The sequence below is a fragment of the Canis aureus genome, chromosome 24, assembly GCF_053574225.1.
Source record: "Canis aureus isolate CA01 chromosome 24, VMU_Caureus_v.1.0, whole genome shotgun sequence".
NCBI lineage: Eukaryota > Metazoa > Chordata > Mammalia > Carnivora > Canidae > Canis > Canis aureus.
This window is the reverse complement of record NC_135634.1, coordinates 19,219,610-19,238,497: the sequence shown is the minus strand read 5'-3', so window position 1 is coordinate 19,238,497 and position 18,888 is coordinate 19,219,610. Positions and strand designations below refer to the sequence as shown.

General features: G+C 38.5%; 1 protein-coding gene across 25 annotated transcripts in view; it reads right to left on the bottom strand.

Moving 5' to 3' along the window:
• Positions 1-18,888, bottom strand: part of ZMYM5 (zinc finger MYM-type containing 5) — a 63,982-nt gene that overhangs the window by 7,099 nt on the left and 37,995 nt on the right. For 21 of the 25 annotated variants that reach the window (XM_077868470.1, XM_077868473.1, XM_077868460.1 and 18 more), the window contains one exon: positions 14,820-16,502. In XM_077868470.1, coding sequence (XP_077724596.1) covers positions 15,750-16,502 — 753 coding nt within the window. In that variant the 3' untranslated portion in view covers positions 14,820-15,749. Of the gene's footprint in view, positions 1-7,008; positions 7,161-14,360; positions 14,517-14,819; positions 16,503-18,888 lie in introns of those variants that run through there. The other 4 variants (XM_077868479.1, XM_077868477.1, XM_077868478.1 and 1 more) reach the window with 4 other exon arrangements.

The following is an 18,888-nucleotide window of genomic DNA, read 5'->3' as shown; positions in this document are numbered from 1 at the left end:
AAAAGATATTCAAATTGGTGAAGAAGTAAAACTGCCAATATCTGAAGATGACATACTATAAGCAAAAAATCCTAAATATTTAAGGGTGCCTGGGTGGCTCAGTCCTTAAAGCCTCTGCTTCTTGATTTCAGCTCAGATCAGGATCTCAGGGTCCCACATCAGGCTCCCTGCATGGAGCCTGCTTCTCCCTCTGCTTGTGTCTCTGCCTTTCTCTCTCTCTCTCTGTGTCTCTCATGAATAAATAAATAAAATCTTAAAAAAAAGAGGAAATAAAGAATCTTAAATATTTTTAAATATGAAAATTAATAAATGAATTCAGTAAATTCGCAGGATACAAAATTAATATATAGAAATCCATTGGTTTTGTTTCTTTAAGATTTTATTTAGATATGAGAGAGAGAGAGCATGAGTGGGGTGAGGGGGAGAGAGAGAGAGAGAGAAGCAGAATCCCCACTGAGCAGGGAGTCCAAGGTAGGGCTTGATGTGGGACTTGATCCCAGGACCCAGGGATCATGACCTGAACTGACCTGAAACATGACCTGAAAGCAGATGTGTAACCAACTAAGCTTCCCAGGCGCCCCTCTGTTGTGTTTCTATACGTTAATAATGAACTAGCAGAAAGAAAAATTAAGGAAACAATCCCACTTAATATTGCTTAAAAAGAACAAAATACCTGGGAATAAATTTAACCATGTGGGTAAAAGATCTATACTTTGAAAACTCTAAGACATTAATGAAATAAATTGAAGATGACAGAAATAAATGGAGGGGGATACCATGCTCACAGATTGGAAGAATTAAAATTGTTATTATGTCCATACTACTCCAAGCAATCTACAAATCCTATGTAATCTCTATTAAAATACCAATGGTATTATTCACAAAACTAGAATAAATAATCCTAAAAGTTGTATGGAACCAAAAAAAGACTTCAAATAGCCAAAGCAATCTTTTTTAAAAAAAAGATTATTTATCTAGGGCAGCCCAGGTGGCTCAACGGTTTAGCGCCACCTTCAGCCCAGGGTGTGATCCTGGAGACCCGGGATCGAGTCCCACATCGGGTTCCCTGCATAGAACCTGCTTCTCCCTCTGCCTGTGTCTCTGCCTCTCTTTCCTCTCTCTCTCTCTCTGTCTCTCATGAATAAATAAATAAAATCTTAAAAAAAAAAAGATTATTTATCGGATGCCTGGGTGGCTCAGCAGTTGAGTGTCTGCCTTCAGCCCAGGGCATGATCCTGGAATCCCAAGATCGAGTCCCACGTCGGGCTCCCCGCATGGAGCCTGCCTCTCCCTCTGCCTGTGTCTCTGCCTTTCTCTCTCTGTGTCTCTCATGAATAAATACATAAAATCTTTTTTAAAAAAGACTTTATTTATTTACTTATTTATAAGATATCCACAGAGAGAGGCAGAGATATAGGCAGAGGGAGAAGCAGGATCCCCATGGGGAGCCTGATGTGAGACTCAATCCTAGGACCCTGGGACCGCAATCCAAGCCAAAGGCAGACACCCAATCACTGAGCCACCCAGGCATCCCAACAATCTCTTTTAATTGGTGCATTTAGATCAATGATGTTCAAAGTGATTACTGGTATAGTTGGGCTACTACATCTACCACATTAGTTACACTTTACATTTGTTGCCCTTACTCTTCATTCTTATTTTTGTATACCAATCTTTTTCTGCCTTTGGGGGATTAATTGAGAGTATTACAATTCTATTTTCTCTCCTTTTTAGCATATAAGTTGTATTTCTCTACTTTTTTAAGTGGTTGCTCTAGAGCTTGCAGCATACATTTACAGATAATCCATGACCACATTCAAATAACACTGCACTTCACAAGTAGTGTGAATGACTTCTAATAATAAAACAATCCTGATTCTTCTTCCCATCACATTTATCATTGCTGTCATTCATTTAATTTATACGTTAACATATATTTTTATGTGTAATTGCATACATCGTTACTATTATTTTGAACAAATCTATTTAGAGGGGAGAGGTGGGGAGAGGGAGAAAATCTCAAGCAGACTCCCCGCTGAGCACAGAGCCCTATGTGGGGCCCAATCTCATAACCTTAAGATCATGACGTGAGATGAAATTAAGAGTCGGATGCTTAACCAACTAAGCCACCCAAGCACCCCTCTTTTTTTGAGAGAGAGAGGGGGAGGGGCAGAGGGGTAGAAGGGCAGAGGGAGATGGAGAGAATCTTAAGCAGGCTCCACACCCAGCGCAGAGCCCAATGCAGGGCTCGACCTCATGACCCTGAGATCATGATCTGAGCTGAAATCAAAAAGCAGAAGCTTAAAGGACTGAGCCATCCAGGTGTCCCAAAGTGCCACTCTTTTAATGTTTTCTTTTTTTTTTAATTTTTATTTATTTATGATAGTCACACACAGAGAGAGAGAGAGGCAGAGACATAGGCAGAGGGAGAAGCAGGCTCCATGCACCGGGAGCCCGACGTGGGATTCGATCCCGGGTCTCCAGGATCGCGCCCTGGGCCAAAGGCAAGCGCTAAACCGCTGCGCCACCCAGGGATCCCCTCTTTTAATGTTTTCTTTAAAAAAAAAAAAAAAAAAAAAAGATTTACTCATGAGACACACACACACACACACACACGGGAATGGGGGACAGAAACACAGGCAGAGGGAGAAGCAGGCTCCCCGTAAGGAGCCCAATGCAGGACTCGATTCCAGATCCCAGTATCATGCCCTGAGCCAAAGGCAGACACTAAACTGCTGAGTCGCCCAGGCGTCCTGACAGTAATGGATTCTAATCAATAGAATTAAATAAGAATCTGTGAATCCATACAGATATAAATCAAATAATTGCAGCCCTGGGGACTCAGAAAAAGCCTCCCAGAGAAAGTGAGATTGAACCACTTGTCTGGCTTTGCTTCGCCCAGTGGCTTTGGACAACACAAAGGAACTGGCCACCACATCCCTTGGCCCTTTAACAGCCCCCTCTACCCTGTGCCTCTGAGGTGCCTCAAGTGGTAATCCACAGCTCAGGGACCCATTTCCACAGTCCATGCCACAACCAGAGGCTGTGACTAAGTTGTTCAGGTCCCCGAACACCTAGCCTTCTCTATGACCCTTAGGGAATGATGCCCTCAGATCCAGAGACAGCAGACAACACTGTCCCACTCCCGGCCTGGGCAAATGGCGCAAATGAGGTAGTGGCTCCGAACCTAGAGGAGGTAAAGATAGGCTGGGCAGGAAGGACCAAGTGACATGATTGGTACCAACCAGCTGCAATTTGCCTTAATGGGACTCCACAAATCAATATTGTAGCCAGAACCTAGGAAGGGCCAAGCTGAAGTGATGGACCTCTGGGGTCAGCAGCCCAGTGTGGAGGGTGTCCAGTGCTAGGGTTTCCAGTGGAAGGGTGTGCCTTGGCATTCTCCAGCACTTGTCAGCCCAGAACACCTGCCCTGTTCCAGGACTCCTTTCAGAGGCCTGAAATCTCAGATGCTCCTCTGCAGAAGTCTCTACATGCCCACAATATTAACAACATTTCCTTACATGGGGTTCCCTGAGGGCCTGATCAGACCAATGCATCAAAAATTCCAAGGCATTCTGTACAGGGAATACAAATCTAGGATACCAGTGAAGCTGGTGACTTACTGGATAAACAAAACTTCACCCATAAAAGGGAGACGATTCAGGACCTACCAGTTTTTAAGGGTTCAATGGAGCTATTTAGGGAGAACACAAAGAGATCACATTGGATTATACAGTACAAGGAAAGCAATATGAATCTGCAGAGAGTTATGATCACAATTCAAACCAGCCTTAATAATAGAAGAAACACTCCTGCTTAGAATCCTAGAGCTCTATCTTTGGCACTACCTCTTTATCATGCCTTTTGCCTGTTCAGAAATGGCCTGTATGAAGATGGATCTCAGCCTGTTGTAACAAAGATTGGGTGCTCTGGGCCTCCCCAATGCCTTTTAACGTTGTCAATTATCTCCTTGTGAATTACAAAAAAAAAAAAAAAGATTTCTAGATCTAGATAGATATATACCTATATCTAAATATATATATCTAGAACTATATGTCTATAAATATCTATATATATTATATTATTTATAGACATAAATATACATATACACACACCATTTCCTCAAACTTATCAATTAACACAAAGCAGTGTTATGCACTCAAATAAATAAGCAAGTAAAAATAAGGGAGGAGAGGAAACAGAAGTAAGTTAGAGGCATAACTTATACAAAACCTGGAGTCATGACAAGATCTGTCCCACAGGAAAACAGGAAGAAGTTTAGAAATGCAAGGCTGCGAAGGATGTGATAGGAAGTAATCAAAGATGAAGCTCATAGTGGCTGGTAGAGCCCAGCAGTAAATGTCCTTCTGTACTAAGCTCAAGAGCTGTTGTGTCCTCTCAAAATTCATATATTGAAGTCCTAACCCTCAGTGCCTCAGAATGTGACTATATTTGGAGATGAGGTTTTAAAGAAGTAATTAAATTTAAATGAAGTCATTAGGGTGAATCCTAATATGATATGAAGGTGAGGTTAGGACCCAGATACACAGAAAAAAGACTGTGAAGACAAAGGAAGAAGACAGTCACGTGCAAGACACGGAGATAGACCTCAAGAGAAAAACAACACTAAAAAAAAGAGAGAGAGAGAGAAAACAACACTGCTGACAGCTTGATCTTGCACTTCTACCCTCCACCACTGTGAGGAAATAGGTGCTCTTTAAGGCACCTAGACTGTGGTACTTTGTTATAGCAGCCCTAGCAGACTAATACAGGAGCTAATAGAAGTATTAAGGCAGGAGACTGGACAAGCTTGCCTTTGTTTTTTAGGTAGTAGAGTGAAGGACGGGCAATAGTGGAGAGACACAGATACCAGGGAGATATATCTTGTATAGGAAATTATGGCAGAAGGGTAAGAAAAACATGATTAGCCTTGGACCAAAGGAATAGTGGGAATGTAGAAGAAAGGCTTATTTCAAGAAAAAATGGAGGAAAAATCTGTAGGATTTGATCTCTTGTTGTCTTGGCAGGGGGAAGGTAGAAGGAGAAGAGACATGCACTATAGAAAGAGCCAAGAAATTGAGAAAAGCACCAGAGTGTCACCTGTGTATATGGACTATTTTAATTAGGACTAAAATTAGAACAGGGGCACCTGGGTGGCTCAGTTGGTTATGCATCTGCCTTTGACTCAGGTCATGATCCTAGAGTCCTTGGATTGAGTCCCACCTCAGCCTCTGCTCAGTGGGGAGCCTGCTTCTCCCTCTCCTCCCTGCTTGTGCTCTCTCTGGCTATCTCTGTCAAAAAAAAAAAAAAAAAAAAAAAAAAAAAAAAAAAAAGGAAATAAAAGAAAAGGAAAAGAAAGGAAAAAGGAAAAAGGAAAGGAAACAAAAGAAATAAAATTAGAGCAGAGGCTGCTGAGGTATATTACCTCAAGGATAAACCAGAAGACAGGTGAAGTGAGTCAACCCTATTAGCTTTAGGACTTTGAGTCAGGATTCTGAAAATGTTTGGTTCAGAGCATTGGCATATTGGAACTAAAAAGACAATCCCAGCATCAAAAATTATAAAATACAGGGCACCTGGGCAGCTACGTTGATTAAGCATCTGCCTTTGGCTTAGGTCATGATCCCAGAGTCCTGGGATCAAGTCCTCCATCAGGCTCCTTGCTTCTCCCTATTCCTTTGCCTGTCACTCCCCCTGCTTGTGCTCTCTGTCAAGTGGATAAACAAAATCTTTTTTTTTTTAAGATTTTATTTATTTATTCATGAGAAACACGGGGAGGGGGAGGGTGCAGAGACACAAGCAGAGGGAGAAGCAGGCTCCATGCAGAGAGCCCAATGTGGGACTTGATCCTGGTACTCCAGGTTCACGCCCTGAGCCAAAGGCAGATGCTCAACTGCTGAGCCACCCAGGCATCCCAACAAAGTCTTTTTAAAAAATTATAAAATACATAGTTGTAAACCTAATTGATGAGATAAAAGACTGCTACGTTGAAAACTACAAAACACAGGATCTTCTTTGAAACAACTAAATTGGTTGGTTTGGTCACAAATTAGGAAAAAATATATTCCACTTCATATTTAGAAACTAAAATGAAATAGAAATAGGTTGTTACTTGTTATACACATATAATTAAAAATCCATCTCCTGCAGTGCCTGGGTGGCTCAGTCTGTTAAGTGTCTGCCTTTGGCTCAGATCATGATTTTGGGGTCCTGGGATTGAACCGTGTCAGGCTCCTTGCTCAGTGAGGAGTCTGTTTCCCCCTCTCCTGCCCCTCCCTCCTGCTCATGCGCTTGCGTTCTCTCGCTCTCTCTCTCCCTCCTTCCCTCTCTCTCTCTCTCTCAAAAAAAATATCCATCTCCTAAATTAAATTTAAGGCCTATAGAGAGTGGAAGGTAATAAAACACAGTATATACATTAGGTATGCATAAAAAATAGCTACGGAACTTGTAGAACACAAAAATTCAGCAGTGGCAGGTAGGATTTTATTGTCATAAGCAGCAGCAAAAACAGAAAAGAGGAAGCACACATATGCCAAATTTGGTTGCAAGGAATCAGTTCCCCTGGCCCAGTGTTTCTCAAAGTGTGATGTGGTGACAGCCTGCACCAGAATCCCCTACAGTACAGTAAGAGTACAGAATAATCCAGGGCCATACATCAGACAGTTGCAGTTTAAACAAGCTCCCAAAGTCTTTCTTAGGCTCCTTGAAGTTTAAGAACACTTCTCCACATCTCTGAAAACAGTAATTGTTTTTCTGAGAAAACTGTAGGAAATATTGGTCTATACTAGCAGCAAATTAAGGATAGCCCACAAGAAACTTAAGTGAATGTTCTGAGATTATAGAGTCTAAGAAAGCCATTTTTTTCCACTTTAATATTTTGAGCTTTGAGGAAGGTATATCAAATATATAACCTTATTTATTGTTTAGTAAAGAAAAGATGTTTCTTAGGTACCTGGGTGGCTCAGTGGTTGAGCGTCTGCCTTTGACCCAGGTCATGATGCTGGGGTCCTGGGATCGGGTCCCGCATCAGGCTCCCCGTGGGGTGCCTGCTTCTCCCTTTGCCTATGTCTTTGCCTCTCTCTGTCTCTCATTAATAAATACATTAATTAAATCTTTAACAAAGAAAAGAAAAGCTGTTTCTTGGAATGAAAGAGTTCTTCCTACCAAAAAAAAAAAAGGTCAAGATATAACATTCATTCTTCTATTATTCTTTTCATAAATAAACTCAATTCTCTATGAGTATGTTTTGTTTTGTTGTTGTTTCTGAAACAAAATGGGAATAATGAACACATGTGGATACCGTGCTTAATTTTTGTGTTTTCCGTTTTCTTGGCCCTCTGAATATGCATTATGTTTCACAGACTCTCATAGGTCCTCCTGCTCTTTATTGAGTCTGCTTATCACCCTTTTCAAGGAACCTTGACCATTCTCTGCATCAGATGGCACAGCGTTTGTCTGTAAACTTTCCATATGCCTCCCTAGGCTAATTGTTTTCATAGTAATTGTAGCTTCTTGTATCAGAATGGTCATTCCAGGGTTCTCCAGATGAGGAGCACATACAAATCTTTCATTAACTGACTAAATTTGTGAGTGTGATGTAATTTTTTTAAATTTATTTATGATAGTCACAGAGAGAGAGAGAGAGAGAGGGGCAGAGACATAGGCAGAGGGAGAAGCAGGCTCCATGCACCGGGAGCCCGACGTGGGATTCGATCCCGGGTCTCCAGGATCGCGCCCTGGGCCAAAGGCAGGCGCTAAACCACTGTGCCACCCAGGGATCCCATGTGAGTGTGATGTAAGTGAAACAAAATTCTCTTTTTTTTTAAACCACCGGATCCACAACAGAATGTTTTCTGAGGTCTATCAAAGAACTACTAGTTCCCCAATTCTAAGGGTTCAACACTTTTGCAAGTGTGTGCAACTGCTACTCAGTCATGAGCAATCAGTGGACATGAAGCCTGCTGACAAATCAATATTGTACTTCAACACATCTACTCCCATTATTCAAGTTGTTTCCCATAGCAGCTATCCCTTGGGTATCTCCATGGGTAGGAATCATGTGCTCTAAGTTCTAGATCTTTATCATTAGTCATGGGCATCGGGTTGATGGGCCACTGACTGTGATCTCCATTTCTTTTTTTATTCTTAAATAGGTCCCCCATTTAGGGGCACCTGGCTGGGTCCCAGGTTAGATGTAGAACTTAATTAAAAATAAGATAAGGGGTGCCTGGGTGGCTCAGTTAGTTAAATGTCTGCCTTCAGCTCAGGTCATGATCCCAGAGTCCTGGGATCAAACTCCACATCTAGCTCCCTGTTCAGTGGGGAGACTGCTTCTCCCTCTCCCTGCCTGCCACTCCGCCTGCTTGTACTCTCATATGCACATGTACGTGTTTTCTGTGTCAAATAAATAAAATCTTTAAAATAAATAAAATAAATAAGGGGCACCTGGGTGGCTCAGTCTTGTTAAGCATCTAACTCTTGATTTCAGCTCAGGCTGTGGTCTAGTGATCATGGGATCCAGCCCTGCATCAGGATCTGTGGAATCTGCCTGTCCCTTTCCATCTGCTCCTCCCCCCAGTGCGATCTTTCTTCTCTTAAAATCTTAAAGTCTTCCATTTCACTTTTTCTTTTAAGGCACTATTTTAAGGCACTATATGTTGTGTTTATCCATTCTTATATTCCCTTTTGGTCTTTATTTTTGACATTTTTATTTCTAATTTTTTCTTGACACCTGTGCCTTCATTTTTGAATTTTTCTAAGGCCAATCAAATTATGAATCATTTTATTTTTTTCTTTTTTGAATCTTGTTTTGAAGTAGTATGTTGCAGTCTTGATGTTTTCTGAGCATATCTTTCTTTTTTTTTTTTTAAAGATTTTATTTATTTATTCATAGACACACAGAGAGAGAGGCAGAGACACAGGCAGAGGGAGAAGCAGGCTCCATGCAGGGAGCCCAACGTGGGACTCGATCCTGGGTCTCCAGGATCACACCCTGGCTGCAGGCGGCGCCAAACCACTGCGCCACCGGGGCTGCCCTGAGCATATCTTTCTACCGTATTTTTATTATCCTTTGGATTTCTTATTCTTTTTTTCTTATAACTTGGTTGGGGTTTGGCCTTGATATTTCTGTTGCTTTTTTTGTAGGTTTAATTTAGATGCCCTGAATTATTAGGAAGTGTATTTCAAGGTAGCTTTTGTACTTCAAAGAGCTTTCATCTGTTGTCTTTGTGTAGTGTTTAAAAGCTATATCAAAAAATAAAAAAATAAATAAAAAATAAAAGCTATGTCAACCTGCTTTCTGAGGATTACCTGACTTTGTTCCCATTTTACATGTTTATCAGGACCTCTTTGCTTGTTCCTAATCTGCTTAAATTTTTATTTCCTTGTGTGGGGCCTTGTCCTTGAAGGGACCCCTGTTTAGTTTTAGGAATTTGTAGGGTCTTCCTACAGACTCCTTACACTCATCAGTTACTGAATTAGGAAAACACCTTCCAGTTTGAGTTCTTGGATTGCCCTGCTGTACCTTTCAGTGAATACTTGTTGGCTCTCTTGGGGTTGGTTCTTCTATTCTCAGGGGTATATTCTTCTATACCCCTTGCTTTGCTTTTCCTCATTTAAAAGGTTGAAACCAATTTGTCAGAACACTCATTTATTGTAGTAAAAATGTTTTTTTAATGGGTTTTCGGTTTTGCTATTTGCTTTTTTACTGGTGATTAGGAATAATCCAAAAATTATGCTGCCAGTGCTGCTATCTCTTTGTTTTCAATTCTGAAGGAAGGCCAATTTGCTGGTCTGTTTTTAATTTTTATGCTTACTACATTTTGAGTCCTAAGAAATGTGTATTCTGAGGTCATGAAAATATTTTCCTGTGTTTTCTTACAGAAGTTTTGTTGTTTTTCTTTTCATATTTAAGTCTGCGATCAATGTTGAATACATTTTTGTGCATGGTGTGGATAGAGTTTACTTTTTCATATGGCTGTCCAAATCATCTAGCACCATTTATTGACAAAACTATGAATCATCCTCTCTTCACTAAACTGCAGTAATACCTTTCCTGTAAAGGTAAACCAGGTGTTTATGTATGTGTAGTTTGGTTTCTGGGCTCTCCATTCTACTCTACTTAATGGATCTATTTGTTATCCTTTCCACAAAATCAGACTTAACTAGTTTTACAATATATATTGATAGGGCAGGGTAGGTAGATCCTCCACAAATTTGTCTCAAGAATGTGTTGGCTAACTTTTTTTGAGATTTTAAGTAATTGCCACACTCCATGTGGAGCGTGAATTTACAACCCCAAGATCAAGAGTCACATGCTTTACCGTCCAAGCCAGCCAGGCACCCGTTTGGCTATTATTCTAAGACTTTATATTTCCTATAAATATTAGACTCAGTTTGTTTCCACCAAACACAAGAAGAAACAGATTTTGACTAAGATTGTGATGAATCTACATCAGTATTGGGAGAACTGACATATTTTATGTTAGTATCAAGTCTTCCAATCTAGAAAAAGTTATTCTTGTTTTCTTCAATGTTTTATAGGCTACTGTAGAGTTTATGCGTCTGTTTTACTATATTATTTCCATGTACTTGATTTTTTGATGCTATTGTAAACAGCACTTAACTTCATTTTCTAATTGTTTATTGTTAATATATAGAACTACAATTAACTTTTAAATGTAAAAAAATTTTTTTCAACTAAGCTCTACACCCAACATGGGGCTTGAACTCACAACGCTGAAATCAAGAGTCACATGCTCCACTGATTCAGCTAGCCAGGCACCCCAGAAATACAATTTTAAAAATATATTGGCATTACAATTAACTCGTTAAATTCTCTTAATAATTTTAATAGTTTGCCATAGATGCTTTTAGTTTTTCTCCAGAGACAGGAATGTCAAATGCAAATTAATTTTATTATTCCTTGCCAATCTTTACCTGCCTTATTAAACTGACTAGAACTTCAAGCAACATTGAGTAGAAGCAGTAACTGTAATTTTTGTCTTGTACTAAAACTCAGAGAAAAGTGTTATCTCACTATTAAGATAATTGTAGGTTTTTTTGAGGTTCCCCCTTTCCTAATGTTTTCCTCTATTCTTAGTTTGAGTTTTTATTATGAATGGTTATTGAGTTTTATCAAAAGCTTTTTTTCCTATCAAGATGGCTTCTATTGCTTTTGTGTGGTAAATTGTACCAACCAACTGCAAGTGTTAAACTAGCCTTTTGGGCAGCCTGGGTGGCTCAGCGGTTTAGCACTGCCTTCAGCCCACGGGCATGATCCTGGAGACCTGGGATCGAGTCCTATGTCGGGCTTCCTGCATGGAGCCTGCTTCTCCTTCTGCCTCTGTCTCTCTCACAAATAAATAAATAAAATATTTTAAAAATAAAAAAATAAACTAACCTTTTATTTCTGAAATAACCCTATTTAGTTATGATGTATCATTCCTTTTATTACTGGGGTCCATTTCTAATATTTTGGTTAGTATTTTAGTATGAAAGAGATGGCCTGTAATTTTTTTTTCTTGTATTAGTCTTGTCAGGTTTTGTTGTCAAGGTATTTCTGGCCTTGTAAAACAAGTTGGGAAATACCGTTTTCTTTCTATTCTCTGGGATCAACAGAGAATAGATTTTAAGATTGGTATTATTTCTTCCTTAAAGAAGATTTCACCAGAGAAAGAATCTGAGCCTAGTTTTTTTTGTGGAAAGGCTTGTAACTGGGGATCCCTGGGTGGCGCAGCGGTTTCACGCCTGCCTTTGACCCAGGGAGGGATCCTGGAGACCCGTGATCGAATCCCACGTCGGGCTCCCGGTGCATGGAGCCTGCTTCTCCCTCTGCCTATGTCTCTGCCTCTCTCTCTCTCTCTCTGTGACTATCATAAAAAAAAAAAAAAAAAAAAAAGGCTTGTAATTTCAGTCAATTTCTTTAATAGAGACAGGGCTATTGAGATGTTCTTCTTGGGAAAGATTTCTTTTTTTTATGTAAGTGGCTTCACTGGGTGTGATGTACAGTTTTAATTCATGACCCTGAGATCAAGACCCAAACCTAGCTTGAGTTGGACACTCAACAGACTGAGCTACCCAGGTGCTCCTCCTGGGACAGATTTAAGTTGTGTTTTTCAAAGGATGTGCATACTACATCAAGTCTGTCAAATTCTTTGATGTAAGTTATTCATAACCTTCTTTTTTTTTTAATTTTTATTTATTTATTTATGATAGTCACAGAGAGAGAGAGAGAGGCAGAGACACAGGCAGAGGGAGAAGCAGGCTCCATGCACCGGGAGCCCGACATGGGATTCGATCCCAGGTCCCCAGGATCACGCCCTGGGCCAAAGGCAGGCGCCAAACCACTGCGCCACCCAGGGATCCCATAACCTTCTTTTTTTAATGTCCATAGGATCTCTGTGAGTTTTTTAAAGTAATCTTCAGATCCAAAATGGGGCTCAAATCACCACCCTGAGATCAAGAGTCACATGCCCTACCGACTGAGCCAGCCAGGAATACCTTCAGTGGTTCTTGATAGTGATTATTTTTGTTTTTTAAAATCAGTTTTACTGGGGGATTATTAATTTGTAAGCAAATGACTTATGAAAGTCTTTTTTAAGTCAGCTTAAAACAGGGGACTTGAACTCATAATCCTGAGATCAAAATTTGCATGCTCTATGGAGCCAGCCAAGTACCCCATGAAAGTCTTTTTAACATCTAAATGTGTATTAGTCCAATTTCCCAGGCTTTAAGTTTTCCTTGCTTTATATATCTGTAGAAGCAAACTGGATTAACTGCTCTTCATTCTAGATCTGACTTCATAATTATGTACTCTCCACGTTTAAAATCCTGTTGCCTTAAAAAAAAAAAAAATCACAAGCTTCTGAAAACCATGTCCTCAGTATTACACCATTATTTTCCTAAACTAACATTATCAAAAACAAAGATTTAGGTAATTGCCTTAGATTTTTCTTTTAGCTATAGCTAAATTCTCAAAATCTTTTATCTTTTTAAAGATTTTATTTATTCGTGAAAGACAGCGAGCACTGAGCACATGAACAGAGGAGGGGCAGAGGGAGAGGGAGAAGCAGGCTCTCCACTGAGCAGGGAGCCTGACTCGGGACTTGATCCCAGGATCATGATTTGAGTGGAAGGCACATGCCTAACTAACGACTGAGCCACCCAGGCACCCCTGACTCCCAAATTCGTAATCTCATCCTAACACAGTCACACTTTATAATTCAAAATTAGGGCAGGCCAGGTGGCTCAGTGGTTTAGCGCTGCCTTCAGCCCAGGGCCTGATCCTGGAGACCTGGGATCAAGTCCCATGTCAGGCTCCCACATGGAGCCTGCTTCTCCCTCTGCCTGTGTCTCTGCCTCTTTCTCTCTCTCTCTTTGTGAATTAAAAAAAAAAAAAAAAAAAAAATTAGCACTATTCTACTACAATTTTGTACTTCATGTTGTTTTTGTCTACAACCTCTCCTTCCCTATTATCTGCCATTCATGATTACAGCTACTTACTTATAATGTGCCAAGGAGCTGGGAGTTTTGAACTGAAAGCAATGGGGAACTTCAAAGCTTTGAAACATAAGAGTGACATGACCTAAAATGATAAAGCATTACTCTTTCTACAGAACTTGATTGAGCTCTTTACTTCACTTTTTCACTTTTGCATCCCATGTAAGCAAATTGTATCTTGTACATATAAAAAATTTATGAGTTTTATTCATCCTATGTGAAATGAGAAAACCAATAAATTGCCATTTCCTAAGACTATTATTCTGAATTGTCCTGAATATTTTTTTTATATTGAATCAGTGGTAGAGGTTTCCTAATGCCTTTTCTCAATGAAATAAAAAGGTGAAAACAAACCATAGGTACAGTCCAGATCAATAACAAATCCTTTAACTAAGGAAGGAGATGATAAGCAAAACTTGACATGTCTTCTTCCTTCCTTCTATAGTAAGAACAGTTTTACAATTAAAAAGAAAATTTGATAATTGGAAAAAAATTATTCCCCTACATAGAGATATTTTTATAACGTTCTGAGTTTTTTCCCCTCAACATTTCATTATGAAAAATTTCACATACCAAAAAGTAGAATGAGATTTATAATAAACACGGATAAACCTAGCATCTACATCTTTTCAATTTTTCACATTTAATTCATAACTACGTGAAAAGCTTATGGTGCCTTATAGGTGTGCAGTATGTTGAAGATACAAAAGAACTTAAAGGAGAAGATTTAATTTTGTTATCTCAATGGATAAATTTGATATTTTTAGCAAATTATCCTTAAGTAGCCGCTGGCTGATTTCATTACTTTATTTAAGATACCACTGATACAAGCGCTATCTAATATAATGTCATTCAATTACCTGTTAAATTTAATGAGATAATGGGCACATTGATCATTTGGAAAGGAACTTCAAAGTCTGTGTTACACTCTCTAGAGCATCCTCTCAGGCCTCCAAGAGTAAACTGGATTTTTGGAAACATCCCAAAGCTTCATTCAGATCCAACTCTTAAAGAATCTAAGAGTCCAGTTGTCAAAAAACCAAAATGGTTATGAATCAATGAGAATGGTTTTCTTAGGTATTCTAAAAATAGTTTTATGCACTGGCATCACTGACATAATATAAAAGTACTCCTAGTGTCACCCCACCAAAAAGAACGCAACCTCTTCTTCTCTAGTTGTTGCTCGTATGCCATTTTGTTTCACAGCTTTGAGACAAAACCCAAGTATATGTTAAGAATTTAATATATGATTATGTTGGTATTTGAAATCAGATACAAAGGGAGGATTACTACATAAAAAGTGATGAGAATACCAATCATTTAAAAATGAGAGATCCTTGATTTTCTTTTATTTCTCAAATTTCAAGCATGCAGTCTCCTTTACAGGAAAAAGAAATTGCCACAGTACCTAAAGGTTGACTTAATATATTTTTAATATTTCTTATATTTGTATTAACATAAAAATAGGTATACACTCTTTATTTTTATAGTTCTCACACAAGAGCTAAAACATTTATAAATTAAGATCAATAAAATGCAAATCACTTTAATATAAAAAATAATGCTATTTCACTCAAATAATAAAACAATGTTTTATCTAAAAGAAATAAATCACAGGTATTTGGTTTAATAGCAAAAAGCTGCAGTTTCAGATTCCATTCTACTCTCAAACTGTTTCTGAATGTTTTTACTTTAATAATGACATGAATATTCACATAGTATCTTATTCAAACTAGTATTGATAAAGACTTTCGTTCCCTCTTTCAAAGTAATCAGAACAGAAAGTTAACCAAACATGTCAACTGTTAGCCCTCAAAAGCCAATTTTAAAAGGTGTGGAAAAAATAATAATTGCCTTTATTGGGACGCCTCAGTGGCTCAGCAGATGAGGTCTGCCTTGGGCCCTGGTTGTGATCCTGGAATCCTGGGATCAGGGTCCCTGCATGGAGCCTGCTTCTCCCTCTGCCTATGTCTCTGCCTCTATCTCTGTGTGGCTCATGAGTAAATAAATAAAATCTTTAAAAGCAATAAACAAAAAAACCCCAATTGCCTTATTGAAATCTGCATTACTACTGAATCCAATTAACTTTAGAATTTGGAACAGAAACATTCTTTACTATTTACTATTATACTTATTGCTTAACAAACTGTTCAAAGTTATAGGAGCCTCACAACACAAATGGTACTGACCATTAGGGTATAGATCTTTAATAAATGTAAGATCCTGTTATGTCTAGAACCACATGTATATTACATGTACAATAGCAGCACACCATCATTTTTCTCATTCTCATGTAATCCATGTTCTGCAGCTTCCATAGTTTTATTTTTTCTCAAATCAGATTTTAATTTTGAATACTTAACACTATTATTGATATGCATTTCACTTTCCTCATGTTTACTAAGAATATGTGATAAATGCTGCCAATCTTTGCACCCATTCTCATTCTTCAGTTGATTTTTCCCTTCCCCAAAGAGTTTGCAATACAAACAAAACACAGAATCTTTTGAAGTCGAATAAAGTAACCAAGATCTAGTGGTTTTATCACCATTTGGAAGAATTCGTGTGTAGTAAGTTTCTGAAAACTTCCTCCCTGTATTGTCTTTTGGAAAGTTAAAATTTCTTACTTGAGGTGGATCATTTTCAACAAGAATATCTCGTTGTTTAGTATTCAAAATTCGGGGCCATTTACCTGGGTCTGTAGAAAGTACAACTGATATAATGGAGTCTTCTGATTTTTTCTCTTCCAGTTGCTCTTGAAATTTATCAGCTATGGTTAACACAGAAGAAGGTAAAGTTACATCCTGTTTGATCAGTAAGGTATCTGTACATTCTGCCAAAACCTGTAGCTCTGAAGTCTTTTCTTTTTGTTCTGGTAGTCCCTCTTTTTTTTCTAAAAGAGTATTCAATGGTCCATATAATTTTCTTTCATTTTCTTCTCTAACAGCATTCCTTTTTCTGTTTTCTGATGCTGACGAATTTTTTGATTTTGTTTCCATCATCTGGGGAGAAAGACATTACAATTTTTATCTTAGAACTGTTACAAAGAAGGGCAACTAGGTGGCTCGTCAGTTAAGCGCCTGCCTTTGGCTAAGGTCATGATCCCAGCATCCTAGGATCAAGCCCCAAGTCCGGCTCCCTGCTCCTTAGGGAGCTTGCTTCTCCCTCTCCCTCTGCCCTATCCTTTCACCACTTGTGCTCTCACACTCTCTCTGAAATAAATAAATAAAATCTAAATTAAAAAAAAATTGTTAAAAGGATCAATGTATATACAAATGCCCAATAAACATGTGAAAAGCTGATCATCTGTCATCAAAGAAATACAAATCTGGGATGCCTGGATGGCTCAGTGAGCATCTGCCTTTGGCTCAGGTCCTGATCCCCGTGTCCTGGGATCAAGTCCCATGTCAGTCTCCTTGCAGGTAGCCCATTTCTCCTTCTGCCTATGTCTCTAGGTCTCTGTCTCTCTCATGAATAAATAAATAGAATCTTAAAAAAAAAAAAAAATCAAAACCACCACATGCCACTTCACACCCACTATTATGGCTATATAATGACTAGTGTTGGCAAAGATGTGGAAAAATCGAAACTTTCCTAAGGTGCTAATGCAGATCTAGAATGATACAGGTGCCTTGGAAAACAGCCTAGCAATACCTTATGAACCACCAATATCAGAATGAAAATATATGTCTATACAGATCTATAAAAAGTGTTCACAGCAACATATTCATAATATAATAGTCAAAATGTAAAAATAACCCAAATGTCCATTACTCATGGATAAATACAAAATGTGGGGGGAAAATGTGTGTGTTATCCATACAACAGAATATTATTTGGCAATAACAAGTGAAGTTATATGCTACAATATGGATAAGCCTTGAAAACAGTATGATGTGTAAAAACCAATCACAAGGTATCACATATGATTCCATTTAATTGAGACATAGAACTGATTTTAGAGTCAACAAAATAAAATTAAAAAAATTTCAGAATAACAAACATATAGTACACAATCTGAATGGTATCCTATTGGCTGTGATATCTTTGTATACAGCACAATTCCAAAGGTGCATTTGATAATGTTTAAAAAACTAAGAACTTTTGGACCCCTGGGTGGCTCAGTCAATTAAGTGTCCAACTCTTGATTTTGGCTCAGGTTGTGATCTTAAGGTTGTAAGATCACATTGGGCTTCATACTCAGTGCAGAGTCTGCTTGAGATTCTCTCTCTCTTGGTCCCTCCCCCTACTTGCTCTTTTTTTCTCTAAACTAAGTAAATCTTTAAAAACAAAACAAAACAGAACAAAACCCCAAACTCCACTCCCAAAAACCCCAACTAAAAGCTTCGTTTTGATTTAACCCTAAAAGCAACATTGGCAGCACTGAATTAAAAAAGCAGGAGCAAAAAAAAAAAAAAAAGCAGGAGCAACATAATCAAATTCGTATTTAGAAACATTGCTCTGATTGTATTATAGATTTCTAACTGTAAGGAAGACCAAGGGTACAGAAACACTCAGGAGCTATAGTAGTTTAGTTCTGGCAAGACATGATGGTGGCTACATCTAAGATTGTAGGAGTAGAGATAGGATATAGTTGACCTATCTGAATTATTGGTAACTGAATGGCTCTGGATGCTAAGGTAAGGAAGGAGTAAAGACTGACCCTAAGTTTCTGTCTGGGCATCTACCTGAATGGTAGGATCACTTAATTGATATAGGAAGCAGAATGAAAGTAAATTTGGAGTTTCAGTTTTAGAGAAGTATCTGACGTATTTGTGGAAAATTCAAATGGAGATTACAAATGGATTAGTCTGAAATTTAAAAAATTAGTATCTATACACAGAAGAAAAATTCAAAAACACCAAAAAAAAAGGAAAAAGAAAATATATCTATAGATATATTTTGGAAGTTTATAAAAATCTATTAATTAAAACTTTGAGATTGGATGAAACCGTATTGAAAGAGTATATAAAAAAGCCAACAGAAGGCCAACGACTATAGTTAGTGATTTGTGTTTTATTTTATTTTATTTTTTGTGTGTGTTTTATTTTTTTAAGAATGCTATTTATTTTTTTTGAGAGAGAGAGAGAGGGAGAGAATGAGAGAGAACATGAGCAGGGAGGCTGATATGGGGCTTGATCCCAAGACCCTGGGACCATGACCTGAGCCAAAGGCAGACGCTTAACTGACTGAGCCACCCAGGCATCTCCAGTTAGTGTTATTTTTCTCTATAACCAAACCCAAGCATTGGTCTTGTTTCTCCTTCCTGAAGTTTCCCAGTAATGAATAGGTATTCAACTTGTTATAGTCATAATTTTCAATGGATGGGCCATGTCCCAACTGTATGACCTTGGATAAGTTACCTGACCACTGAAGCTTCAATTTCCT